Source organism: Vombatus ursinus, unplaced genomic scaffold, assembly GCF_900497805.2.
Source record: "Vombatus ursinus unplaced genomic scaffold, bare-nosed wombat genome assembly UNPS02014909.1, whole genome shotgun sequence".
Taxonomy (NCBI): Eukaryota; Metazoa; Chordata; class Mammalia; order Diprotodontia; family Vombatidae; genus Vombatus; species Vombatus ursinus.
The window spans coordinates 2473956-2501944 of NW_020954687.1; the positions used below are offsets into that span (position 1 = coordinate 2473956).

General features: G+C 42.5%; 1 protein-coding gene across 1 annotated transcript in view; it reads left to right on the plus strand.

The window, feature by feature from the left end:
* Nucleotides 1–214: 214 nt before the first annotated feature.
* CACNA1S (calcium voltage-gated channel subunit alpha1 S) overlaps nucleotides 215–27989 on the plus strand; it is an 89248-nt gene continuing 61473 nt past the window's right edge. Inside the window, exons 1-2 of the mRNA XM_027843415.1 lie at nucleotides 215–366; nucleotides 5332–5437. Of these exons, the coding sequence (XP_027699216.1) occupies nucleotides 215–366; nucleotides 5332–5437 (258 nt within the window). The remainder of the gene's footprint in view (nucleotides 367–5331; nucleotides 5438–27989) is intronic.

Here is a 27989-nt window from a genome sequence, read left to right on the forward strand (position 1 = left end):
ACTCAAGCACAGCAGGGAGCCAAGCTGGGGCTAATTTTACACACACACGCCACCCGCCCGCCCCCATCCCCACCCCCAGCCCATCTCAAGCAGCTACCGAGCCCAGGCTTGTCCAGTCCCGGGCAGGGGGCCCTCCAGGACAGGCGCAGGGGAGAAGGAGGGGGCGGGCAGGGCAGGGGAGACCGAGAAGAAGGCAACAGCAACCAGGGAAAGCATGGAGGCCTCCTCGCCCCAGGACGAGAACCAGAAGAAGAAGCAACCTAAGAAACCAGTTCCTGAGATCCTGCCCCGACCACCCCGGGCACTGTTCTGCCTCACCCTTAAGAATCCCCTGAGGAAGGCCTGCATCAGCATTGTGGAATGGAAGTATCCTTTGGAACCATACAAAGTGGCAGGGATGGGGACAGGGTAGGGGGAAGGCTGGGAGGTCTCACAGAGCGCCTGGACACTTGAGAGGTCAGGAGGCAGGAGATGAGACCGAGACAAGCAGCCAGCAATATTTTATACTTCAATGACCCCAAAGGTCTGTTGATTTCATCGGTGTGGGGACAGTCGTGGTGAAAGAGGAGACGGTCGAGAGTGGAAATGGTGTTATGGGATGAGTGTTGGATTTCAAGTCAGAAGAACTCAATTTAAATCCCCTCTGCCACCTGCATGTCTCCTAACTTCTCTGGGCCTCAATTTCCTGATATGTAAAATGAAGGTATTGAACTAGATGACCTCTAAATTCCCTTCCCACTTAAAATTCTTAAGATCCTGTGAATAAATACTTAAGACCCCACAGTGTTAAGCTGGTAAGGTTGGGTTAGGGGAGGGGGGGGGGAATCAGATATTGAGCTAGAAAGAGGGAAACTGAAATCCTCACATAAAGGGCACCGCCAAGATGGATAAGAAGGTTAAGAGCTCTTTCTGTTTTAGCCCAAATGGAGACTCAGAATCACTTAGCTCCTGTCAGGAAGGAGGGAAGTCTCTCAACTGGCTTAGAATTTAAGGGGAGACAGAAGGATTCTGAAGGAGGAGAGTGTAGTTAAAATGGTGAGTCTAGGGGTATGAGAAAGATAAGGACAGGACATAGGGAGAGTCGGGATATTTGGAATGAGGGTTGTAGGGGAAGATTATAGTGCAGGGCTCTGGGAAGGTGAACACAGGGAGTCCCTGGAAAAAAGAAAAGGTTAAAGGCAGAGAAACAAACCCTATCAGGGGAGAGTTGAGCTGTTTGAAATAACTTGGGAGATGCATGAATACTATTCCCCACAGCTGCTCTCTGCCTACCCTAGATCAAATCTCCCTTTCTGCTTCTCTTCCCCACCCCACCCCCACTCTCTGATCCTTTCCCTTTTTATTCCCTTTGTTTTTTTTATCCCCTTTCTATTTCTGCCCCAACTGTGTTCCTTCTTCCTCTCTTCCCCATTTTCGTGCCTCGTCTCTTCTCTGTCCCCCTCTCCTCTGATACCCTCTCCTCTTTTCTGCTTCCATGTCCTCCCCCACCCCAATCCCATTCTCCAATAGCAACAGAATTGAGGTTTTCCCACACAAGTCCATCTTTTAAAGCGCTAAGGCTACCCATCTTCCTCTTTATATTTCCACAGAATTCAGCTTTGTCTCCTACCATACTGGTTATAGGGCAGGGCTCCATCATGAGATAACAATGACGGCTTATGAAACATCATCCTCACTCACTGGCCCTCCCTGCTGTCGCCCAGTGGTAAAGCAAGAGAGGAAACAGGAATGAGGAATCTCAGTGACTGGGGGGAAATCTTCCTAATTTCATTCAATAGCATAATGAAGTTTTTGTAAGTGTGACCAAGTCTAATTCCCTTTATTCTCTGCTCCCCTCTCCTTTGCCCCGCTCTATTCTGCCCTGCTCTTCTCACATCATGCCCTTCCCACTCCAATCCTATTTTTCCTATTTTCTAAATTTCTTTAGACTCAGTCACACTTGCAGGGACTTACAGTGTTATTGAAGCAGCCACCGTCACAGAAGGAGACCATTTAGATTAAGATTTGGTGAGAGGTGGGGTGGGGTTATGTGTGTGAAAGTATATGGGTATGAATCTGTACAAACAACAGGCCTTGCAGTCATGAAGATCTGGTGTCAAATCTTGTCATTGACAATTAATATCTGTGTGGCAGTAGAAAGTGACATAACCTCTTAGCACCCCCAGCCAACTCTTGATGCTCTAAATCTCAGATTGGTTGATGATTTGCATCAATGGTGGGAATGGAGTTTCCACACCAGAAGTTCTCTATGCTGATGAAATCACAAGTGCCTACTTCCCCTCTACTCCAATCGGAAAGAAAGCTTTGCTTTTTTTAATAATAAATTTTTTGATATCTTTTGTTTTTATATCACCAAAATTTCTCCATCCCCAAAGCTCTGTATTTCTAAGTGTATAAAAGTAGGAGGAGGTATTCAAGTGTATGCATCTAGAACTGTGTGTGTGCAAATGTGTATGACGACTTAACCATGGAAATCTCCTTGAGCCACTGGAAACTTGAGAGTTCAATCCGTCCCAGAGCTGCACCACCAAGCCCTCTTGCATTTGATCTGCTAATACATATTGGCATATTACATGTCCGCCCTTCAGCTTCTGAGGCCCCCTAGTAATACACCCCCTGGCCTTAATTCTAACCAGATTCCCAGAAGTCCATGAATCAATCCTTTAGAGGAAGGGGTTGAGATCTAGACGAGTGTCTGGTTCTTCTAGCCATGGTCTAGCCTGAAAAGACAAAAGTGGAAAGTCTATAAGACAGAGATTTGAAAGCCGCTTGACAATAACAATTCGGTTCAGTTCAACTCTGCACACAGTGGTTTTGTTATATTGATGACTCTATAACAATCATTGTTTCTTCCAAATAGCACACATATCCATACAAACACACAGAACCATACCTGAAAACAAAGTTAAACAGTCAATTGAAACAGGTGAACACATCAACCATTCTGCATCCAAAGTGCTTTAGTGAGAGGAGGGAAGTGTTTCAATAAGCATTTCCTGAGCACCTACAAGGAGTAAGGCATTCTGCCAGGTGCTGGAAAAAAGGATCAAGGTTACAGAGCTGAACAGGACAGAGAAACCATTCTGCATGGTGAATAAAATATGTACGCAAATAATTCTGATACTATTCCAATTAAACTTGATAATGTATTAAGTTCCTGCCATGCTCAAGACACTGTGCTAGGCACTGGGAGCTATGAGGACGAAAATGAAAATGTTTCTACCTTCAAGAAGCTTACATTCTAGTGGTCTTTGTGAGCTAAAAACTGGTAGTACAAAAAGTGGGGAGTTTTTTGGGGGGATAGTTAATTTCACATTATAATAACAAATTTCACTTATATAGTTTATAAATTACTCTCCCTATTTTACAAATATAGAAATTGATTAAGTTTAAATGACTTGCACCTGGTCACATAGTAGCTACCAGAGCACAATATTTAACCCCAAGTCTCCCATTTACAGTTATGAGAGCTGGCATTCGAGCTAGGCCTCAAAGGATGAAGAAACTTTGACAATCAGAGATAATCACAAAAATAATCTATATTTATATAAGTGTCTCAAGGTTTACAAGGTGCTTTCCTCCCAATAACCCTGTGATGTAGGTAGTACAAATATGATTATGCCTTTTCACAGTCTCAGAGATTAGTGAGGCATTCAAGTGGCACAGTGATGAACTTGGAGTGAAGAAGACCTGAGTTCAAATCCTTCCTCGGCACTTATTGTCTGTGTGACTCTGGACAAACTACTTACCATTTCTCGGCCTCAGTTTCTTCACCTGAAAAGTGGGGATAATAATGGCACTTACGTCCCAGAATTATCATGAGGATTTAACAAGACAAGTATAAAGTTTTCAAATCTTGAAGCGCTGTAGAAATGTTTGCTATTATTATTGTCCTAGGTCATCCTGGATAGTATGAATTAGGACCCAGAATTCAAACCTAAAGATTCAAGTCTCCATTGCCTGAGTCCAGCTCCATCACTCTTTTTACAACATCCCACTAGTTCTCAGGAAGTGACATGGGGAAGAGTCAGGGAGCCTGAGTTCTACCATCTCTAACTTATGTGAACTTAGGCAAGCCAAGCCAGTGGGCTAACAGTGGACTTCAGTGTCCTCATCCATAAAATGGAGTGTTCACTAGATGACCTTGTAAGGGCCCTTTGAGTACTAGACTTAAATTCTATGATGTTCCAGAAGCAAAGATATAGAGATAGGAAAGTACAGATCTGATCTGAATAATTGTTGTGTGTTGAATAATTTGGATAATTGTGTGTGTGAGTGTGTGTGTGTGTCTGTGTGTGTGTTTTGAAGCGTGTTTCACTGAATAGTGAGCAATCTCATCTAATTAGAGCAGCAGGTCTCAAAGTATAGTTCCCAAAACCCTTTTAGGAGGTCTGCACAGTCAAAACTATTTTCATAAAGACATTTTAATTTCTAATATGGTAAATACCAACAGATATAACCCACATAAACAGTGCTCCTTGGAGGGAGCCCTCAATAATTTTTAAAAGTGTAAAAGGGTCCTGAGACCAAAAAGTTTGAGAATCACTGGACTAGATTCTAGTCTAGTCAGAGATATCAAACATCTGGCTACTGGCCATATTGCTGACTACAGTTCTCCTGAATCAGATTAAAATGTAATTGGAAAATATGTAACAAAATAAACAAAAGTACAACAGAACATAAATAATGTTAATATGTGGTTTTCTGAGTCAACAGGTGGCCTGCATGTATCCTTATGTGTGGTTTAGTGGGCCCTGTTTCTATTTGAGTTTGCCACCACTGGACTAGAGTGGATGGTACCCATGAAAGAGTTAGGGGGATAGGAAGATTGAAAGTCTCACATCACAGAGAGCCTTAAAATGCCACGATTGGGAGATTAGACTTTATTCTGTAGGCATTGGGGAGACATTGAAGGTTTTTCTAAGCAAAGGAATGAGATGATTAGAGCTTGTTTTAGGAAAGCGACCACAAGATTGAGCTCAGTGCTAAAGATTTGTCATGGGTGGTATAACATGAGTAATACTTCCAAATGCGGAGTAAGGAATTCTCTTTTCCAAAGTTTGAGAATATTGCAACAATGCGACACTACCTCTCCTTGAATACTTGTGAATGAATGCTAGATCCTCTTTCCCACCTCCTTCCCTGGATGGGACTCCCACAGTGGGACAATGGGCTATTTGCCTGGGATTCTGCAAGGATGCCCTAAAAATTCTGCACACTGATCTGGCTGTGCATGAGTACTATCCTGAGTTGTTTGAGGAAGCGTCTACTCAACCATTTTCCTTCAAAAGGGCCACTTGTAATTAAGAGTCTCCTTAACCTCACCTTCAGACCCTTTGAGACAATCATCTTACTCACCATCTTTGCCAATTGCGTGGCTCTGGCTGTGTATTTACCCATGCCGGAGGATGACAACAACTCCCTCAACCTTGGCCTGGTAAGCAAGCCCTGACTGCTTCCCACTCATAGAACTGAAAAAGACCTAAACCCCTCAAAAGAATCCCCACAATACTACACCCAAGTAGTCCCCCAGCCTCAGATTGAAGACTCCTACAGAAGGGAAACTCACTACTCCCCAAGGCAGCCCATGCCACTTAAGGACAGCTCCAATGGTTAAGAAATTCCTAATTTGCCTCTTTCCAGCTTCCTCCTGGGACAGCTAGGTGGCACAGTGGATAGAACACTAGGCTTGGAGTCAGGAAGACTCATCTTCCTAAATTCAAATCTGGCCTCAGACACTTCCTAGCTGTGTGACCCTGGGCAAGTCACTTAACCCTGTTTGTCTCCATTTCCTCATCAGTAAAATGAGCTGGAGAAGGAAATGACAAACTGCTCTAGTATCTTTGCCAAGAAACCCCAAATGAGGTCACAAGGAGTTGGACACAACTAAATTAAACAATTCCCTTCCATTGCTTCTAGTTTTGTGCTCTGAGGCCAAACAGAACAGAACTAATCTTTCCACCTGATAGCCCTTTGAGAGCTTGCAGATAACTCCTCCCCCCAGCCCTCAATATTCTCTTCTTCAGGATCAACATCCTTAGTTCCTCAACTCATCCCCATTTGACATAGATTCGGACCTTCCTCCACTCTTGGTGCCCTGCTCATTTTAATCACCAGCTTATCTGTGTCCTTCCAAACTGTGGTTCCCACAGCTGAGCACAGTCCTCCAGGTGAGGTCTAACCAGAGCAGAGCACATCACCTCTCAATTGCTGGAAGCCATGCCTTTTCTTGGGCAACCCAAGATCTCCGGGGCTTTTTTGGAGGCCCTACCATGCTGTTGACTCATACCGAGCTTGTAATCCACTCCATTCCTTTGGATAGCAGCCAGTTTTGTTTTCCACCTGGCTCTGGATAACACAACTTGGGCTCCAGGGCACTGAAAAAGTTGGCCTTCCAGCAATAAATTCTGTGACACTGAGTCATAAGCAACTTAGTAGGCTTACAAGATGAAGGAGTATAATCTAGAAGAAATTTGGTCCCATTGGCTTGCCTTTGCGGAGGACTACAGATTTTGCCTCAAAGGAGGTGACAAATTTAAGAGTTCAGTCCCTTGCACCTCAAAGTAGGCCACAAAAGGTTACCTCTGAGCCAATCTACCAAGAGCAGAAAATCCAGGACATTGAGAGGCAGAGAGAGGATGACAAGCTGGGCTTTGAAATCAGGAAGACCTAGGTCCATATTCTATTGTTGATGTTTTCTAACTACATAGCTATAAGTAAGACATTTAATTTCTCAGCGCCTCAGTTTGCTAATCTGTAAAATGGGAGAAATAATATTTGTGGAACCCACTTCACGGGGCTCTTAAGAGGCTCAAATTAGGTAATATTGGTAAAGTCTTTTTCATACTTTCAAATTTAACAGTACTAAAGGGAGGGGGGCAAATTCTTCTTTCTCACCAGTGGAAGGAGTGGCTTAGACTCACATAGATTTCTGGGATTTTAGTTTCTGCTAATCTCCCTGGTGAAGGAAACATCCAGTGGGTTTGGGTTAGGGGCAGGGTTTGGAGGGGCCTCCCAGCCCCATCTCAAACCTGTGGGATATTTCCTTGGCCAAGGAGGCAAGTGAAAATTTAAAATCCCAAGCGTCGGTGAGAGTCTAGGTTATCTTTGCTCCTGCAAGGGAACAAAATTTGCACATTACCCCCTCTCCCTTCAAAAGGGCTGTAGTGCTATATGAATGTTCTTTATTATTCTCTTTAGCATGCATTCATCAGGTTGGGGGTGTTGAAGGACTGAAGAATGTCCTGGGCTTCTTGATCTCCCCATCCCCCCAAGACACCAAATCTGTCCATCTCTATTGTCTTATATAAAGTGAGGATCACCTGCCTACCCTGGGGAAAAGTTGCTCTGTCTACTCTAGGCTATTGAACATGTGCTCAGGCCTAAATAAATACATTTTTATCTCTAGAGGTCTTTTGTATTAGGTGTTCGTAGGCTTCTGTCTTGGTTTGGTAGGAAAACTTGGGATTCTGCATATATTTTTGCTTTAGACAGAGGCTTTCTACCAAGCAGAATGGAGGGCAGAATGTGCAAGTAAAGGTTTCTCAGAAATGGGGGGAGAGTCTATGCAAATAGCAGAACCATAACTGAGCAAAATAACCTGGGGCTTTCCCCTTAGTGCCAATGTGGGGTAAAGGGGTGGTATGGTTTCTCCTCATATCATCCTCTTGCAGTCCACCATCCTGTACCACTTCAAATGTTGAGAATGAGGAGGGAGGTCCTGGGAGAAAAGGAAGGAGTACGCTGCAAGGCAGTGGAGGCTCACCCCCTACCCTGGTATAACCATGCCCCCACAACACTCCACCTGCTGCCTTCTACTATTGCTACTCCCTGCACTTTCCTCACTGTCCCCACTCCTCTTTTTTGCCCGAGGTAAAAATAAATGCATAGTTGCTTCTATGAAAATAACTGGTTTTAAGGTTTGAAAAGCAGTTACTATGTCATCTCCATTTTACAGAGAAGGAAACAGGCTCAAAGAGGTTAATTAAATTGTTTTCCCACAGTCACTTAGCTATAAAGTACTGGATTAGAGGCTCAAATCTAGGTCTTTTGCCTCTGCTTAGAGTACTCTTTGGGACAGCCAGGTAGCACAGTGGAAGACTCATCTTCCTCAATTCAAATCTGGCCTAAGGCATTTACTAGCTTGTCACTCTGGGCAAATCACTCTACTCTGTTTGCCTTAGTTTCCTCATCTGTAAAATGAGGTGGAGAAGGAAATGGCAAACCACTCCAGTATCTCTGCCAAGAAAACCCCAAATGGAGTCATGAAGAGTCAGACAGGACTGAAAAACAACTAAACAACAACAAAGAACACTCTTTATTCTGTTCAATGTTAGATAGGGCTGAAAAGCTATGTCCTTATTAAAAATTCTCTATAGATAACCAAGAGCTAACTAGTCAACCTTTAATATTAATCATAACCATGACTGTTTATGTAACTAGTGGCACAGATCCTCTAAGTTTACACAAATCAGTTCTATCTTTTGAAAAAAATTATAAATCTCTTTTGTTTTTACATCACTATTGTTTCCAGATATGATCTCAGCCATCCAGTATTGAACCTGTCCTTAGAACAAAGAAATAGTGATTTATTTTGACAGTATAGGCAACATTTTGTTGAAGTCCAGAATCAATCTTAAGGACGGGGGTAGGGAGAGGGGCTTCCCATGTATGATTCTTTGGCTTATGCTCCTACCCTATATATCTCTTTATTTCTGACCAAGTCAGATTATACATGAATTCAGAGCAACAATGTTCCATTAAAAGAGAGTGGCAGGAAAATAACAAGGAAGCGGGTTAATTATTCAGCACTATTGGCACCCATTCCCACCGGCTGTCACCCCTCTCCCCCATTTGTCTCCTAGGAGTGCAAGTCAGCTCTCCGCTAACCCCTCTGTTCCCCCAGCACAGCAGGAGAGAGATATGTCTGTTCACTCCCAGCAGGGTGTTAGCTTAGCAGCATCTGCAGCTATTGGGAAGGTTGTTTCTTTGTCACAGCACTGCAGGGTAAGGAGGGCTGGACTTTTCCTGGGAATCAGGTCTCTTCCTGGTGGCACCTATACATCTCCAATCCTATATCTTCTCACCCTCTTGAGAATCCCATTCTCTCTTTGAGACTATGAGCATTAGAAGCAAACCTGCCCCACCAGAGCGTGTGCTGGGTAATATCATCATTCTGTAGAGCCCACAAACACGCTTCTGGAAGGAATAGCCCAAAGAGAGCATGGTGGGCAGGGAGACATCACCCTATATTTATAAAGACAATACTGATGGACAAGGGGTCCTAGGCTACCATATAAAGGAGGATTGTATGTACGTGTGTGTATATGGAAGACAGCTGGCATATAGCAGCTAGAAAACATTCTGGGGATTGACAGATTAACTAAGGGGCCTCTGAAAAAAAGTGTGAAGGGATCAGGTATTATTGAGTCTGAGGAAGAAAAGGCTGGCGTTAGAGTTAATAATACTATTCTGAAAGAGTTGTTTCGTAAAGGAGCTCAAACCTGCAGTTTCTATCTCTGTGGAGTGCAAACCAGGAAGAAGTGAGTTTAACGAGAGAGAGACAGACAGAGACAGAGACAGAGACAGGGAGACAGTGACAGACAGAGACAGAGACAGAAAGAGATACAGAGGCAGAGGCAGAGACAGAGACAGAAAGAAAAGTTAGGCATTTGAATCTCCAACAATTGCTTTGAAAGTGGAGGAAAATTGCCTGAAGAAAGTTGGAGAATCTCTTTTTCTAGCAATCTTTCCCTAATACAGCGGACTCCTGCTGTTTGGGGAAACATTAATGGTGGGCCCCAATGGTACTGGGGATTGGGAATTACTACTCTTTGACAATGTTTGACCGGGGATGAGGTACAAGGCTCTAATGACAGGGAGGGGGAAGATGAAAGTGTTAGGGAGAGATGGTGGGTGTGAGTATATAGTCACATAACCTTGAAAGACAGCATGGGAGAGTGGGGAAAGGGTGTGAGATTTGGAGTTGGAGAATGTGGGTTCTAATCTTGGCTCTGTTATTTGTTACCTTTGTGACCTTGTCACTTTACTTTTCTAAGACTCAGTTTCCTCATCTGTAAAATGAAAGAGTTTTACTAGACAGCTCTAACATCCTTCCCAGATCTAAAGCTATGCTCCTGTGAGCTTATGGTCCTTGGTCTGCCCCTAAAATAGAAAATGAACCCTGAATCTTTAATTAGAAATAAAAGCTTTGTAGGGTAGATAGATGATCTGCTCTGCTGGTTTAAACCAGCTTTGCACAAAATACAATGAATTAAAAAAAAAAAACCCTTGCAGGAGGCTTCACTATTCAAATTTCAGGGAGAAGGCATTAATTTCTCTTTGGAACACTGCCTACTTTCTCAGACCACCTTGTCCTAGTTCTTGAGGGCAACAGGGTTACAGTGGACAAAGATTCTGATATGAGCAGTGTGCCCCCTGAGAAGCATAAAACTTCTTACCTCAGAAGCTGACCAGCCTGGATTCCCCCCCTCCTTCAACCCTCAGTTTAGACCCAGACTGACACAGAATGATCCTGGCTAGAGGAAAAGGATTCATTCCCCATCAAGGGAATTGTATTGTAGACCAGCCTTTGTAGCAGCTAGTTGGTGTAGAGGATAAAGTACAGGCCTTGTCATCGGGAAGGTCCTAGGTTCAAATCCTACCTCAGATACTTTTCAGCTATATGATCCCCAGGTATTTAATTTCTCTCAGCCTCAATTTCCTCATCTGTAAAATGGAGTTAATAGTACCACTTATCTCACAGTTGTTACGAGGATTAAATGAGATAACAGAGGTGTAGTGCTATAAAATTGTTGGCTATTATCATCCTCCCTGTTGATTAGAGTTAGATACAAAGAGAATCCCCTCCTGTTGATTCCTCCAAGACTTTTACTCTCTATTACTTGTCCTTTCTTCTATCTTCTGGACATATCTATTTTTCTTTTTTTTTTTAGAAATTTTTTTATTTATTGTTATTCTGAACTTGACATATACCAACAGGCATTTCCATATTTAAGGAAGAATGGAAAAAGATGATTGTATATGAAATCATGAATCTATTATATACAGCTTATATTTTTAATTTTAAAATTATAATTTTTTTCAATGAACGAAAGAATTTATCTTCTCTCCCTTCCTTATCTGTTGTTGAAAAAAAAAAAAGAAAAACAAAACCCTTGTAACAGATATGCATGGTCAAGCAAAATAAATGCTAGCTTGTATTTTTTAAGATATATAATAAATTGAACACATTCATTTAAAAGCTGCTTGTCTGGGGCCCCCTCTGAACTTCCTTGTATTCTCTTCTGTGCATTTTTTTTAAAAATGCTTCAATGACACTCTCTTCTTTCTTTTCTTCTTTTTTGGGTACTATTATTACCAGAGCCCCCATGTGCCTTCGTGGTTCTTTCTCCCTTCTCCCAGCCTCCATTACCAAAAAAAAAACCACAGTCAGCCAGGCTGACATAGTCACACAAGCCAGTAATCCTATCTACCCAGGAGGCTGGGTGGCTTTGATCAAAAGGATCAAAGAAAGAATAGAGCCCCTAGGCTGGGCAGAAAGTGGGTACAGTGGGAAAGAACATTGACTGGGGAGTCAGAGAACCTAGGTGTGAAGCCCACCTCAGGCACATAGTGGCTATATAAGTCCTTGGGTAAGTCACTTAACCTCTTAGGCCTCAGTTTCCTCACATGCAAAAGGAAAGGGTTGAACTACATGGCCTCTGATGTCTTTTTCATTTCTAAATCTGTTATCCGATGACCGTTGACAGCAGAAAAAAGCTTCTCGATTCTTACTTTTCTTTTGTTTTCTCTACCAGGGAGAACAACTTTTGGGACTGGATAGGACAGAACAAAAATGGCTAATAGGGAGCTGCTAGCCAAGCTAAATAAGGAGATAGAGAACTCTTAGCAGTGTTTGGTGAGTTCAAGTCATTTGGTTCAGGTGAACTGTACCCTTAGGTACTGAAAGAGCTGATGAATGTGATAGTTGAGCCGCTGTAAGTGATATTTGAAAGACTGTGCAGAACAAAAGCAGTAACTCAGAGCTGAAGGATATATACCCTGATTGTCAAAAAATGGAAGAGAATGGAATTGGCAAACTATAGGGGAGTGAGATTGACTTCAATTCCTGGGAAAACTCTAAAACATATTACTGAATGACTAGGGAACATCTAGAAAAGGAAGCAGATCACAAAGAAAAATCTTTGATTTCAGCAAGTTTGGGTCATTTCATTTCCTTTTTGGTAGGGTTTTTGTTGTTGTTCGGTTGTGTCTGACTCTTCATGACCCCATGGACCATAGTTTCTTGGCAAGGATACTGGAGTGGCTTGCCACTTCCTTCTCCAGTGGATTAGGACAAGCAGGTTAAGTGACTTGCCCAGGGTCACCCAGCTAGTAAGTGTCTGAGGCCGCAGTTGAACTAGATCCTTATGACTCCAGGTACAGCACTTTATCCACTGCATGCTCACTGCCTTTAATAAATAATTCTTTATCATATTTCTTTATGGGGCTTGTTCCATCCAAGATAGAGAATATTTAGCACTTGGAGCCTCCCTTCTCATTTGGCTTTGTTCGAAAGAGGCCTGTTTTTCTGCCCTGGATCACCTCATTCTATTCCACACAACTCCATGTCCTCTGGGAGAAAGATTCTGTAGGGTATTTTAATAATAACTCACATTTATCAAGTGTTTTAAAGTTCACAAAATGCTTTCCAAACATTTTCACAAACAGCCTTATGAGGTAGGTAAGCTTGGAAAAGGAGTTAAGCAGCGAATCATCTGCATCAGTTCTTTTCGAATCAAAAGATTTTTCTCTGAACCTGACTGGCTCACAATCTCTGGAAGCCAAGTCTGAGCTCAAAATCCAATTTGCCTCAAATTTGTTATCTTTCAACCACCCTGGCAGGCTCTAGCCTTGCCAACCTGATTCTTAACCCCTTAAATATGGTTCAGAATCCATATTTTAAAATACATCTGAGAACAGAGTAAACAGTCTTTAGGGAGAGACATAGTAATTTCTTTATATTGAGGAATATTAGACTAGATGGAAAATCATATGCGCACCTTCATCAGTGCCCTTCTTCCTGCCTCCTCTGAAAGTCAGTTCCATGCAAGGGACAGAAGGATCTGTAAAGAGTTGCCTGGAACACTAAAGGATTAAGTGACTTGCTCAAGGTCACTAGGTCAGTATGTATCAGAAGTGGAACTTGAACCCAGGTCCTCCTGACTCTTATAATAGAAGTCAGTCCCATATTCACTAAACCATGTTGCTTTTCTATTCCCTAGTACATCAAAGGGGACTCTGAGCCTCTAGGAAGGGTAGGAAGCTTTCTGAAGGTATGCTACAAGTCATGAGGCTAGAAGAGAGTTCAGGACCCTGCTTCTCTGGCCCGAGGGCCCTTCACTCTAGTAACTGTGTAACTAAGCAGGTACCATGCCAATATTCACTTCTGTATTGACTAAGTGCTAGGAAAATGTGGATGGGGGTTACCCTACAGTGGTTTTCGAAACATGAGGTAAATCCTCCACAGCTATGGACAAGTATCACTGAGGTTGTCCAATTGAGTCCTGGGGGTCCTAGACTCTTGTGTGCCCCTGCCCTGTGCCAGCTGAATCACAGGGTGGGATGAATAGTGTATGATCATTTCCATTTCAAGCTTTGAGTTTTTTGGGAGAATGTCAGTCAGTCAAGCATTTATTAAGCATTTATTTTGTTCCAGACACAGCGCTAAGTGCTAGGGAAACAAAGAAAGGCAAAAACATAGTCTCTGACCTAGCATGTTCGCATTACAATGGAAGAGACAACATGTAAATAACTACATACCAGCTATAGGGAGAGCAGAGGTAAGGTCATACTCAGAAAAAAAAAGTCACTGGTGGGGTGGGGAAGGAGGAGGAAGAAGAGGACTGGGAAAGGCCTCCTGCAGAAGGTGAGACTTGAGCTGAACCTCGCAGGAAGCCAGGAAAGCCAAGAGGAGGAGGTGAGGAGGCAGAGCATCCCTGGCATGGGAGACAGCCATTGAAAAGGCACCGAGTTGGGAAATGGATCATTATTTGGAAGGAATAACAAGAAGGCTAATGTAGCTGAATCACAGGTTGACTCTAGTCACTAGTAATCATGAAACTCTTGGAAGTGAATCATCTCATCTATCCATCTTTCTTCCTCCAGCAAAGCTCCATTTGGTTATCCCATGTTGAGGAACCACCTTTCTAATGCTGAAGATCCTTTAAGGAGTTATTACATTCTCCTGCTATCCGATGTTCCTCCTTTTAGGGTCATGCTAAGAGAGAGAAAGAGACAGAGACACAGAAACACAGAGAGACAGAGAGAGACAGAGAGAGAGAGAGAGAGAGAGAGACCCAGAAAGAGAGAGAGATAGAGACACACACAAAGACACATAGAGAGAGAAGCGATAAAGACAAACACAGAGAAACAGAGATTTGGGGTTAAGAGAAAAAGGAAAACGTCATACTGAGTTGAAGAATGAGTTTGAACTGAGGGGGCAAAGCCTGTTTTCATTTTGTAACCCCAGATGAGGCCAGGAAAGAAGCAGTGAATTCAATCAGTAAGAATTTATTAAATGCCTACTGTACTCAGACACTGTGCTAAACAGTGGGAATACTGAGACAAAAAAAAAAAAAAGAAGCAGTCCCTGCCCTCAAAGGGCTTACATTCTATCAGCAGAGACAACATATACATCTCTGTGTACAAAGCAAGGCTGGAATCCAGGGCTCCTCAGTCCCCAACCTTGTGACCCTTCAAGTAACGCTCTCTTTCTCCAAATGCAAGCAATGGAAATCTTTAGTTGAAATGCCCACTTGCAAATGTCCAGAAGACTACAATGCTAGCTTTTAGGCCCCATGGACATTGGTCAGGATGGACTTTTGTCAATCTCATCTGGAGACTTTCACAATTAGCTGAAGGGTGGTAGGGGAAGAAAGAGAGCAGTGAGGTCTCTTAGTGTGGCAGCTTGGTACTTGGTGGAAAGAGCCCTAGACTCTGATCCAGGAAACCCCAAGTTCAAATCCTGACTCTGGGACTTACTAACCATGTGACTGTCAGCAAGTCACTGAATCACTGAGCCTCAGTTTCCCTCAGAAGATGAAATGGGCACAGTCACAGTGTCACTACCTACTTTGCAGAGTCATTGTGAGACACGTGCTTTGTAAACCTTAAAGCAGGATACCGATGTGAGCTATTATTATTTAAGGAGGTGGCCATTCTTGCCCCTCATGTGCCCTCTGAGGTACAAGCCCTGGCAGGGACTCTCAGTCCACAATAGACTCCTTCATTGATACTCCATTAAGGACTTCTGGGGTTAGGTTACAGCCCAGTGCCCCTAAGATGGCTAAGGTTCAAGCCTCTGGCATCCCTGGCATCTCATCAAGACTGGGGGGGGCTTTTTTAAGGGTCAGGAATGTGCACACAAACTTCCCACACAGACTCCTGAGCCTGGGCAGGACTGGATTTCTGAGATGTCAGAGGCCCAACTGTAAGCCCTCTAGTCTCTGCTGAACACAGTCCTGGACCCCCAACATTTACCCCCAATCCAAGGGGGCAACATGGTACATACTGGATTTGGAGTCGGATAATTTGAGTTCAAATCCTGGTTCTGAGGCCAGGAGCAAATCACTTCACTTCTCTGGCCCTGTTTCTCCGCCTGTCAAGGAAAGAGAATGGACTAGATCATCTCTGAGGCTCCTCTCAGCCCTGTATCCATAACCCCTGATTCTTACCTGCTCATCCCAGACACACATTCAGTCACAGACCCCAGAGTGGAGGACTTTGGAAACGCCTTTAACTGGCTGCAAGACTCAGAGGACATCTGCCTCTACTTTTTCAAAGTAAAGCACCAGAGTTAACGACCTCCCCCACTCACACACTTACCCCATGGCCATAGCCACGTTTGACAGACCCTCAGCAGAGCCTGAAGTAAAGCAATAGCATGTGAGAGGCAGGACTGATTATCTTTCCAAGGTCATTCTCACCTTGCCAGCCTCTTTTCACTCTCTTGCCTCTTTCACTTCAACTAATATTGACTTCCTAATTTCACCCTGACTCTCCCCTTTTCTTGCTCCCCAATAGTCCCCAAGTTATCCCTTCTAATGATCCTCAGTTCTCCAACATCATCCAATCTTCACACACACACACACACACACACACACACACACACAAACACATACACATACACACACAAAGTCACTATACCCCATGAGCTCCTACTCTTGGCGTGTCCCAGGAAGGGAGGGGAATAGAGGGCCTGCCTGGAACCTGAGACCATTTGAGGGCTCTGTTTGGAGAGGTGAGGTAGACAGAGAGAACCAGATAGTTTTGGGCAAAGGTTCACAGGCCTAAATATATCCACTCACTTCATTCTTGGGTGGGTCATTTTCCAAACCCAGACCCTGAATCAATCTCCATAATACCAAAGCACTGAACGCCCCATAAGAGGAGAGGGTAAATAGACATTTTGAGAGGCCAGGTTCCCTTGGGAGGTCTCAGCTATACTGGTTTAAGTGGTGCTACCCCGGGTCGGGGGGAGGGGTCAGGATTTTGGAGGGAGCCAAGGAAGCCAGAATCAAGAAAAGAAATCACAAAATCAAAAGGACCCAGGCAAATCCCTGAAGCCAAAGGGCCACAGTACACCTCCAAAGAGGATCAGAAAATGTCGGAGCTGAAATTAGACATGATCAAAATTAAATTATTTTTTCATTTAATAGAAGAAGAAACTTTGAGAAAGAAAGAAGAAAGAGAGAGAGAGGGAGAGGGGGAAAGGAAGAAGAGAGGTGAGGGAGAGGAGAAAGAAAGAGGAGGGACACAGAAAGAGGGGGAGACAGAGAAGGAGGGAAGGAGAGAGAGGGAGGGAAGGGTAGAGAAAGAGAGAGAGAGAGAGAGAGAGAGAGAGAGAGAAGATAAGGCAATAAGGGGAAAAGAAAGAGAGGGAGAAAGGGGGAAACAGACTTGAATACATACAGTGCATTAAATCCTCGACTCACTATGTTATAGCCAGCGTCCTTTCTATCAAACTATGTATAAATTAATCCTCAGTGCCCCTCACATTCTTCTGCCTTAGTCCCTTGCATGGATTTCATCAATCAGTCATTCAATCCACAAGGATTTCTTAAGTATCTTCTATGTACCAGGAACTGTGCTAGGCACTGGGGAATACAAAGACAAAAGTGAAACAGTCCCTGCCCTCAAGGAATTTATACTCGAATAGGAGAGACACCAGGTACATATATAGGTATACACAAAACATACAAAAAGTAGCTCTGGCGAGAGTCAGATCGTTAGTTGGGAGGACCAGGAAAGGTCTCATGAAGATGTTAGTGCTTGAGCTGAATCTTGAAGGAAAACAGGGATTCCAAAAGGTAAAGGTGAGGAGCATTTAAAGTCTGGGTGTGGGAGAAGACAAAGGCAAAGGCATGGAGATGAGAGATGTCTCGTGTGAGGAACTGCAAGGCTAGTTTATCTGAACTGTTCTGTGCATGAAGGGGAATAATGTGTAATAGGACCAGAAAAGTAGGACAGGAGCACATTTTGAAGAGCATGACATTCCAAACAGAAGCATTTATAACTGTAAACTAGATCCTGGAGGCATTGGGGGGAGGGGAGGGCTGGAGCTCATGAAGTAGGGGAGCAGATTTACAGCTTAGGAAAGTCCCCTGTGCCAGCCCTAGACACAGCTATGACGTTATTGAAGTTTGTCATTAGAGCGCCTCCACCTTCCCATCCAGCATCCTCCTCCCCTCATCTGCCCCGACTAGGGCTTCCTGGAGCCCCCTCATTGCCCGCTCTCACTGAGACCCGTCTTTTCAGGACATCTTGCCATATTCCAGACCTTTTTCTGCACCTTTTCTGCAACTAATTTTCCAGCCTAGCAGTCACCTTGAAAAGAGTTTGACAAAGTACTAAGTTAAGGCATTAAAGATTGATAAAGGCTTAATGGATTATCTCTCACCAGGGACTATGCATTTAACAGGAAACACTGGCTTAACCCAAATGAGTAACTGCTCAGTGGTAGAATTTGAGACACTATGACAGGATGTGGGGAAGACAGCGTATAGAAGCATGAGAGATCTATTGTTCTTTCCCCCTACCCAGGAGGAAGGCAAAAAGCACATTTGCCTGACGTTCCCCCTCTGGGAGCCCAAGACCGTTGCCAAGTCATATCCCAGAAACAAAGACAGAGATGTCTTGCAGGCTGTTACTAGGCAGATCCATAGAGGCAGAGGAAACTCTCAGAAAGCAAGGAATATCAGAGCTAGAAGGGACCTCAGAGGCCACGAAATTCACTCCATACTGGACAGGAGTCCCCCTCGGTCACAACAATCAAGCAAATATTTGTGAAATGCTTTTCCTCAAAGACCTTCAGTGAAGGGGAATCCATTACTTCTAAGACAAGTCATTCCACTTTTGCACAGTTCTCATTGTTAGGAAGCTTTTCCTGATATTAAGCTTAAATTTGTTTCTTTGTAATTTCCTCCCTCAACTTATATTCCTAGAGCATGAATTCAAGGCTCTTCCACCTACCATCTTGGTTGCCCTTTCCTGAATACTCTCCCGATTAGAAATGTTTTTCTTAAACAACAGTTCCCAGGACTGCACACAACACTACAGAATCCAGACAGAATACTCTTAATGTAGCCTAGATTCACATTCGTTTTTCTTGAGTGTCATATTATGCTGTTGACTCATATTTAGTTTGTAAACCAAGCCTTACACTTGGGTTCAAAAAAATAAATCTTACGAGTATGAGATGTGGGGGGGAGAGAATGGCTAGATAGAATTCCATTACAGATGAATTCAGAAAAATTGCTATTTAGCCACATTTCCCCAACTCACACTTGTAAAATTTATTTTTTTAAACCCAAGGGTAACACTTGGCTTGGGGCAGTGCAGTAGATTGCAAAGAGTTCCAGAGCTAAAGTCAGAGGATTCCGTTTCAGATTTGGATTCAGCCATTCACTACCTGTGTAACCTTAGGCAAATCACTTCTCTGGGCCTCGGTTTCCTCATTGGTAAAATGAAGGGTGAAAAAAAAACCCAGAAACTTTAGCTCCTAGAGGGCAGGGTCTGTCTTTTACCCTTCTTTGAATCCCTAACAATTAACAGAGTACCTGGCACATGGTAGGTATTTAATAAATTTTAATAACCAATTGACTATAGTAGGGGGAATAGACTATATAATTTCTAAAGTCTTCCCAGCTCTAAATATATAATCCTATCACTTTACATTGCTTTATATTAAATTGTCTTATTACATATGTCCCAACATTCTACCAGTGATGGGGGGAATCTGCAGCCTCAAGGCCACATGTGGCCCTCTAGGTCTTCAAGTTTGGCCCTATGGATTCTGCCAAAGGGCTACACTTGAGGACCTAGAGGGCCACGTGTTGACCCGAGGCCACAGATTCCCACCCATTTCTAGACTGTCCATCCCTTATTGGGGGACAGCTAGGTGGCACAGTGGATAGTGTGCTGGACCTAAAGTCAGGAAAACATCTTCCTGAGCTCAAGTCTAGCCTCAGACACTTGCTAGCTGTGTGATCCTGGGCAAGTCACTTAACCCCAACTGCCACCAAAAAAACTATACTTTATAAACCTCCTTCGATATTTCTATTTTACCAGACCACAGCAAAGGACCTAGTAATTCAAAACAGAAAGTCATTTCGTTAAAGTACGGCAAGATGCTAAGGACATGTACAGAGGGGCATGCTACCCCACAGGTTTCCATGCCAACAGTGGAGGAGGAATCAATCACATGTAGAGAATACTTATAGTCAAGTCAACTTGTTCCTGGGACTATGTCCCCACGGATACCTCTTCTCTGCCGCTGAAGCTACCGCTTACTGCTTCCCTATAAATCTGCTGATGCTTTTTTTAAAACCAAGTTATGGTTGGCATTATCTCCTGAGCTATTTTCTTTTCTATATTTCTATCCACTGGTTCTCTGTGGAATTATAGGTGCTATGTTGCCCCTTCTCCACAGGATAGTAGGCATGATTCTGTCTGTGCACCTGACCCATAATTGCCTCAGGATTATCCCAGAACTGGAACCCGGGCCCTCTGATGCTATATATGATGCGCATTCTATTTCACCATCACCACAACCAATAGAAGAGAAAAAGAGTCAGTAAAAACAAGGCGCCTTGATAACCCAAATGTTGGACAACTAACTGGCTTCTGAATCACCAAGGGTTCCCAATAGTTATTTTGGTCCTAGATGACTATACCTAGATAGAGCCTACTGTCCTTTCCAAGAGGAAAACAATCTTATTCCCGTTTGGGCCCCTGGTGTTATTGGCAGGAAAGCATTAATTCCCCCTGACTTGATCCTTTGCCTAAATACTCCCAGGAGGGTGTGAGTAAGAAGGTAGATGGTCCCATTAAATGGGTACCTATAGCTGATGGAAGCCTATAGACACAATGATTAAGATGGATGAGAAGAAACACAGACTGGACACTGTTTTTCTCCTCCCCCACCCCAAGGCTGTCAAGGACCCAACTACACAAGTGGTAAAGGGCCTGGAGGGCTGTCGTGTCACAAATGGTGTGCACTCCAGCTGAGGGAAGATAATGAGGTCTGACTGGTAGGCATTCTTTATGGCGGGGCAGGCACCGCTATTTAGAGAGGGATTATTGTTAGTAAAGGTGGTATTATAATAATGAAAATTTTAGTTATCAATCAACAAGCATTTATTGAGTGCATGCTATGTGCCAGGTATGGGCAGCGGATGACTTAATGAATAGAATGCTGGGCCTGGAGAGTCAGAAAGACCTGAGTTCAAATACAGCCTCAGATACTTAGTAGTGGGGTGATCCTGAGCAAATCACTTAACCTCTGTTTGCCTCTGATGCCTGAACTGTAAAATGAGGATAATTATCCCTACCTAAGAGTTGAGAGAGGGGATAATGGGGGAGTACTAATAGCTGGATGGATCAAGAAAAGCATCTTACAGGAGTTAGCATTTGAGCAGAACTCGGAAGGCAGTTAGGAATTTCAAGAGACAAAGGTGAAGAAGTACATTATAGGCCTAGAGTGCAGTTTGCAAAGATACAGAGGAATACCATGTATTTGGAGATAAAGGAAAGCTACCTTGGCTGGGAGTAATGTTTAACAATCCTGGAGAGGGAGGCTTGAACCAGATTGGGGAAAGTTTTAACTACCCAATGGCAAAGTTTGAATTCTATTCTGGGGCAATAGGGAGTCACTAAAACTTTTTGCACCAGGTAGTAACATGGTCATTCCAGTGTTTTAGGAAAATCACTTCGACAGTTATGCAGAGGATGAATGGTAAAGAGGAAAAGCTAAAGACAGAATGATGAGAAGGCTATCAAAATTCTCCAGGTAAGAGAAGAAGGCCTGAACAAGGTTGGCACCCATGTGAATAGAAGGAAAGGAACAAATCTGAGAAATGTTATGGAGGTAGAGTTAATGATATGTGACAATTGATTGGATCCATGGAATAAAGGAGAGTCAAGAGTCAAGGTTGGCTCCAAATTGAAAACCTGGTGCCCTTGAGAGAAACAGATAAGTTAGACAGAAAGATGGGATTGGGAGGAAGGATATTAGGCATCTTGAGTTTGTGATGCCTATAAGCAAGACCTCCATTTTAAAAATGTTCAACAGGTATTTGGTAGGCCTGGAAACAAGACTCTGAGAGTTGTCTGCCTGAAGATGATTGTAGAACACATAAGTTCAAGTGATGAGGGTCACAAGAGTTGGGATGTAGAGAGAAGAATAATAAGGAAAGAACCTTGAGGGTACATTTACCACTAGGAAGGTGTGATGTAAATGATGATACAGCAAAGGAGACTGAACAAGAGCAGTTAGGTAGATAGGAGAACCAAGAGAGAGCAGTGTCACAAAATCTCAGAGAGAAGAGAAGGTATTCGGAAGGAGAGGATGGTCAATGGTGTCAAATTCAGGTTGGTCAAGAAGGATGAGGACTGAGAAAAGGCTAAGAAATTTAACAACTAAAAGATCATTAGTTACTTGGGAAAGAGCAGATTCAGTTGAGTGATAAGGCTGTACTCCAGAGGGCAAGGGATTGAGAAGTGAGTGAGAAAAGATGAAAACAACCAGCATAAATAGCTTTTTCTTGAAATTTGACTGAGAAAAGACATAAAAGCAACACAATGAAGTGATGGTACCTTGCTTTTACATAGTGTTTAAAGAATTTTCTTATCAGTTATCTCATCTGATCTTTGTGAAAGTCACAAATACTTATTAAGCACCTACTATGTACCAGGCATTATGCTGCATGTTGGTAGTCCTGTATGGTAGGCATAGTATTTTTCCCATTTTTCAGATGAGGAAACTGAGACCCAGAAAGGTAAAGCAATTTGTCTGAGATCATAAAGATAATTCATAGTAGAGCAAAAAGAAAATAGTAATATTGATCATTATAATTTGCATTTATCTAATAATTCACAATCAAAAATGGGAAACGGATATCAGAAATGACACTGACTATAATAATTTTTATCTAGAGGTCTAACTAATGTAAATTCATTGCCACAACTAGAAGACCAAAAGAGTCCAGAAAGCACCCTAGTCAGCAAATATCCGATTTATTTGCTGGACAGTGAGGATTGGCTGCCAAAGGCCACACTGGACTAGAATATAACTCATGTGCAAAACCTTGAGTAGAAGAATGTTGGACAATTACCAGTAGTATTAACTCATAAAAGAGAGTAAAGCATTGAAGGGTAAAGCCAGTTTATTTATTTATTTATTCATTTATTTAATCTAGCTCTTATAGACTCTGGGGGCCCTTATCCCAACACCAGAACTGACAAGACCAGTCCCCAGAGCAAGGTTAAGTAGATATAGCTCCTCATCAGACTTTTCCAGGGATACCTTTGAGGGGCAGTGTGATTTCTTTTTAATTCTATCCATTTAAGACTCCTTTCCAGTATATTCTCCCCAATAAAAATCACCAATTACAGTTAGTATCACTCTTGTATCATTCATTGACCCCCCATGATGAGTGAGTGCCCTAGTGTCATTTAACCAACTGATATCAATCAGCTTTTAACAAAAGAATATTTGCTGAGAAGATCCATCTAGAAAAGAATTAAAAACACATTCTTCCCAAGCTGGGACACATTTTCCTCTACCATCTTAGTCTCTGGGACTCAAATTTAAACCAGCTACTACAAAACATTTGCCCTGCCAAGTGCTCTTCCTAATTCAGCACAGCCCAAGGACAGAGTCCCTCCCTTGCTTGGAGGACCCACCATCTTGCCTGTGGAGCCAATTCACCATTGGGCTGGGCTGTCTGAAATATCCAGCAAGGACTCCAGTGACTCTCTTAATCTTAATCTATCTCCAAGGACTCCTCTGGTGACTCTCTTAATCTTTAGAAGCTCATAAGGTCAAAGCCTAGTCCATTCCCAATGCTCTTTCCTCCAAAGCAGGAAAGTAGTCCTATCAGTAACAGAAGCATCAGCAGGGTCAAATATTCATGGCTTCATGCCAACTTGGGTAGAAAGAATGGGCTACTATCACTATCACTACCTCTCCAGGGAATAGCAGGACCAATCTTAGCTTGGGCCTTCATGCCAGCTCTAGGCCCAGGGCCTCCCCCTGACCCAGAGGCCCAAAGCAGCTAATCCTCCTTGTTCAACCCCAGGGAAGGAAAGAAAGTAGTTGCTTCTGTGGGAATCAACTAACAGCCAATCAAATAGGCAGACCAGAAATAGTCAGAGAATGCTTGTATGCTCTGAAGTAGAGAGTCAGGCCTGTTCATTGCATATCATCAGATACTTCAAGAAATGGGATCACTAACTGCTTATGTTTCTAGAACTAGGCCCCTTTTGACCAGTCTCCAATTACATTTAGATAGATTTTTATTGATACGTTTTATTTTTTTATAACCTACCTTTTCCCCTTGGTTCTTCCTCTTCCTCTTTCAAAAAGCCATTCCTTATAAGTAGAATTTGGGTTTTTTTTCTTTTTTTTTAAGAAAGAAAAAAAAATTCAGCAAAACCAATGAAGACATAGAAAATATCTTACATAATATGCAATATCCTACACTTCTCTGCCTTCTCTTCTGCAAAGAAGCTGGGGGAGGGGGCGGTGTCTTCATGTCTCCTCTTTAGGGCCAAGCTTATTCCTATCATTTCACCATCCTGAGTTTTGTGGTTGTTTTGTGGTTGCTGCTCTCTCCGTTTACATTGTGGTGGTCATTTTGTATGTTGTTTCTTTGTTTTGTTTACCTCACTTTGCGTGAGTTCGTATGTTTTTCTGAGCTTCTTAGTATTCATCATGTTTGTCATTTCTTAGAACACAGTTAGATTCAGCTAGATTCATGTGCCACAATTTGTTTAGCCATTCCCCAATTAATGGGAATCTATTTTGTCTTTATGCCTTTGTTTCTATAGTACCATAAAGAGTGCTATGGTTGATGGGTATGCTGGTGTATGTTAAACCTTTCTTTTCCTCAGTGACCTCCTTAGGATATATGCATAGAAGTAGAACCTCTGGTTCAAACAGTATGGACATTTTAGTCACTTTATTTGCATAATTCCAAATTGATGTCAGAATGGATGTGCCAATTCACAGCTCCACCAACAATGCACTAGTGTGCCTATCTTTCTACAAGCCCTCCAGTATTGACTATTCTCATATTTTGTCATTTTTGTCTATTTTCTGGGTGTGAGAGTTGTTCTGATTCGCATTTCTTTTATTATTAGTGATTCAAAGCAGGAAAAGATAATTTGGCCAGACAACCAAGTAAACAAAATCATTCCAAGAGCATTAAAGGATGAAAGCAAAAAGAGGATAATAAATAGAAGAAAAATGAAAAAGATTGGTAAAAATCACTGTTACAAACTGTTTCCTCAAGTTAGGGCAGGAGAATGACCACATTAGAACTCTACCATCACATTCCAGGATGTGCTTACAGGGGAGGAAGAAATTCTACAAAAGAACAAAGACAGGGAAAGCCCCAGGATTAGACTAAGTGTATGAGATCTGTGTTGGAGTCAACACAATTGTGACAGCACCAGGAGACTGATATACAAGATATCTGAAGGAGGGGAAGATATCAAAAGTGTGGAGAGAAAAATCTTAGATCTTATTAATAAAAGGAGATAGAGAAACCATCAAGTATATCTAAATTATGTGTCTAGTCTCCCAATCTCTATGTCTATTCTCCAATAAATCTTTATGTAAATCATCTCTATATGATTTAACCTGTATCCTCGATGAGGGTATTGATAGAGAACATGCAGGCTTCCCCAAGAGATATTCAATTATGGGCTACATATTTACCATTTTACAATTGACTAAAAGATATAGAGAATATATAATCCCACTGTTGTTATTGTCTGTTGATTATGAAAAAGCATTTGGTTTCATAGAACAAATGCCACCTTACAGTCTCCTTTACAATAAGATGTCTCTCATCCATACATCCAAATTACTCAATATTCCTTGAAAGACCTAAAAACAGAATTTTTTAATGACTCTTTAATCCTCAACATCAGATGAGACATAAAGTAGGGAGAGATATGCTTGACAAAAGTTTGTGTCCCTGTAACATAAGACATCCAGAGCAGAGTCCAAATTGGAAAGATGTTCTTTGTGGATGGTGAGGGCCTCTAGCTTCTCCTGTTTTTATAGGACATTGTGCTAATTACATCAAGCCCTAAAACACTGTAGAGCCTCCTGGAAGAGATCTGTAATCATTCAAAGGTGTTTGGCCCGATCATCCACACAGGAAATATCAAGTGGATGAATAATGACTACTGTTCAGATTATAACTTGCATTTGAATGGACAACCTATAGAATTTGCCCATCAGTATGTATACTGAGGACAGGTAGTACAGATGAACAATGAGTTTGGCCCAGAGTTACATAGGAGAAATAAAGAAGGCTAGATTGCCTTTTGGAAATTCCAAATCTTCCAAGTTTCCCGTGAAAGCAAATGTCATCTACCAGTGTTGTTGTATGTCAACAAGACGCAAAATACAACAATTTTGAAGAATTACAGATAAATATCACACATAAGGCAACAAAGACACCTATGGTGGGTGTGAATAGGCTATTTTTACAACACATACATATTTCCATCCTAACCCTTAGCTCCTACTATTCTGACACAGGGAGCCAATATTAATTAATTAGAATCCACACATAGACGCTGATAGTTGTATGACTGAAGCAGTGATTTCCCATCTCTGGGTCTCCACTTCCTCCCCTACAAAATGAGGGAGTTGGGCTGGTTGATCAGATCTCTTTTAGAAAATAATAATAATAAAAAATAAAATAATAATAGTTAGAATTCATATAACCCTTTAGGGTTTACATTGTAAACTTTACAAAGTACTTTACATTGTTGCTGTTGTTTGTTACATATGTTATCTAATTCTATGAGTGAATGTATAAATTGATTAGAGAGGGAATTAGTTCTCTATGGCTGGAAGACTGTATGTGTATGTGTGTCCCAGTGTGAGAGCAATGTACTGACTCAGATTAACACCTACAAATACACTGACACAGACATATTCAGGAACACACAGACAGAAATATACACACTCACTCAATACACCCGTATTAAGTCTCACGCTGACCCTGATAGATGAAACGGCATACACCCAGACATGTACCATCACCGATATTCATATGCACATACACATGTATGCATACATACAGAAGACATATGATTCTGGCTCTAATGCTTTGTAATTCTATCAACACCAGGATTTTGTGTAAGAGAACTCATTGGGGGAACGAGCTGTGCCTTTAGGGGCCAAGCAGCTGAGACAGCTGACTACTCCATCTGGCCACCCACAAGTCCTTGAAACTGTCAACCGGAGCCTGAGGCCAACTGCCAGAAGGGACAACCAAGAGATGGGCAGCAGCAGGTGCAGGAGGCCAACCCGGGTGATAGATGGCTAACAGCCTCTTCAGTGGCCTTTGGAAAGCGCAGAGTCTATTTTGGGCTTTGCTATCCCTTCTCCTCCACCTCCTCCTCCTCCTCCTCGATCCCCCAGTCTCCTAATGTAGCAGAGGCCTAAGGTCTTTGATGCTGACTCAATTCTTTTACTTTCTCTTATTCCTTTCCCCTTAAGGAATTCCAGCCTCTAGTGAACTAGCCCTACACGTACACTCACCCTGACCCCCAGTTTCACCATTATCCACATTCATAATTCCTCCCCATTCTAGTCCGCCTTTCCTGCTCCCCAGCAGAAGAGATTCAGAACCTGCCATTGACAAGCCCCTTCAGTACAGTACATTGTTCCTAGTGATTATCTTCAGGCAAATAGCACCTTCCCTGTCAAAAACCATTTTTACCACCACTTTGGTAAGATGCCAGATGTAGTAGAGCTGTCCGAGAGTTTCCAATTTAATTTTGTCTTACCGTCTTTCTGAATGGGAGAGTGACCCAAGTGGCCTGGTGTTCTTCAAGTACCAGTTTTGAAGTCAGGTTCAAATCCAGCCTTAGACACTTGTTAGCTGTGTGACCCTGAATAAGTCACTTAACCACTCAGTTTCCTCATATGTAAAATGGGGATAATAATAGCACCTACCTCCAAGGGTTGCTGTGAGGATCAAATGAGATAGTATTTGTAAATCACTTAGCTTAGTATCTGGCACATAGTAAGTGCTATATAAATGTTAGCTATTATCCTTATTATTAAGAATTAAGTGTATCTCCTAAAATGGTAGCCCATATAATCTCTAAGGTGCCTTATCCCAGCTTCCATTCTTACAAATCAGCCTTGGGTCCTGGAGCAACATTACATCTCCTCCTCAGGGTTCTAGAGGCACCCCTGAGGAATTTAGGGTGATTTTATGAAGGCCTTTCTGATGTGTTTTCCCCAATGTTATCTGTTGAGAATCAGTTTCTTGTGTCTCGGTTTCTACCTACACTCTCTGGAAGCTTTCACTGAAGAAGATCCTTGGAGATCCCTAAGGTCTTTGATGCTGACTCAATTCTTTTACTTTCTCTTATTCCTTTCCCCTTAAGGA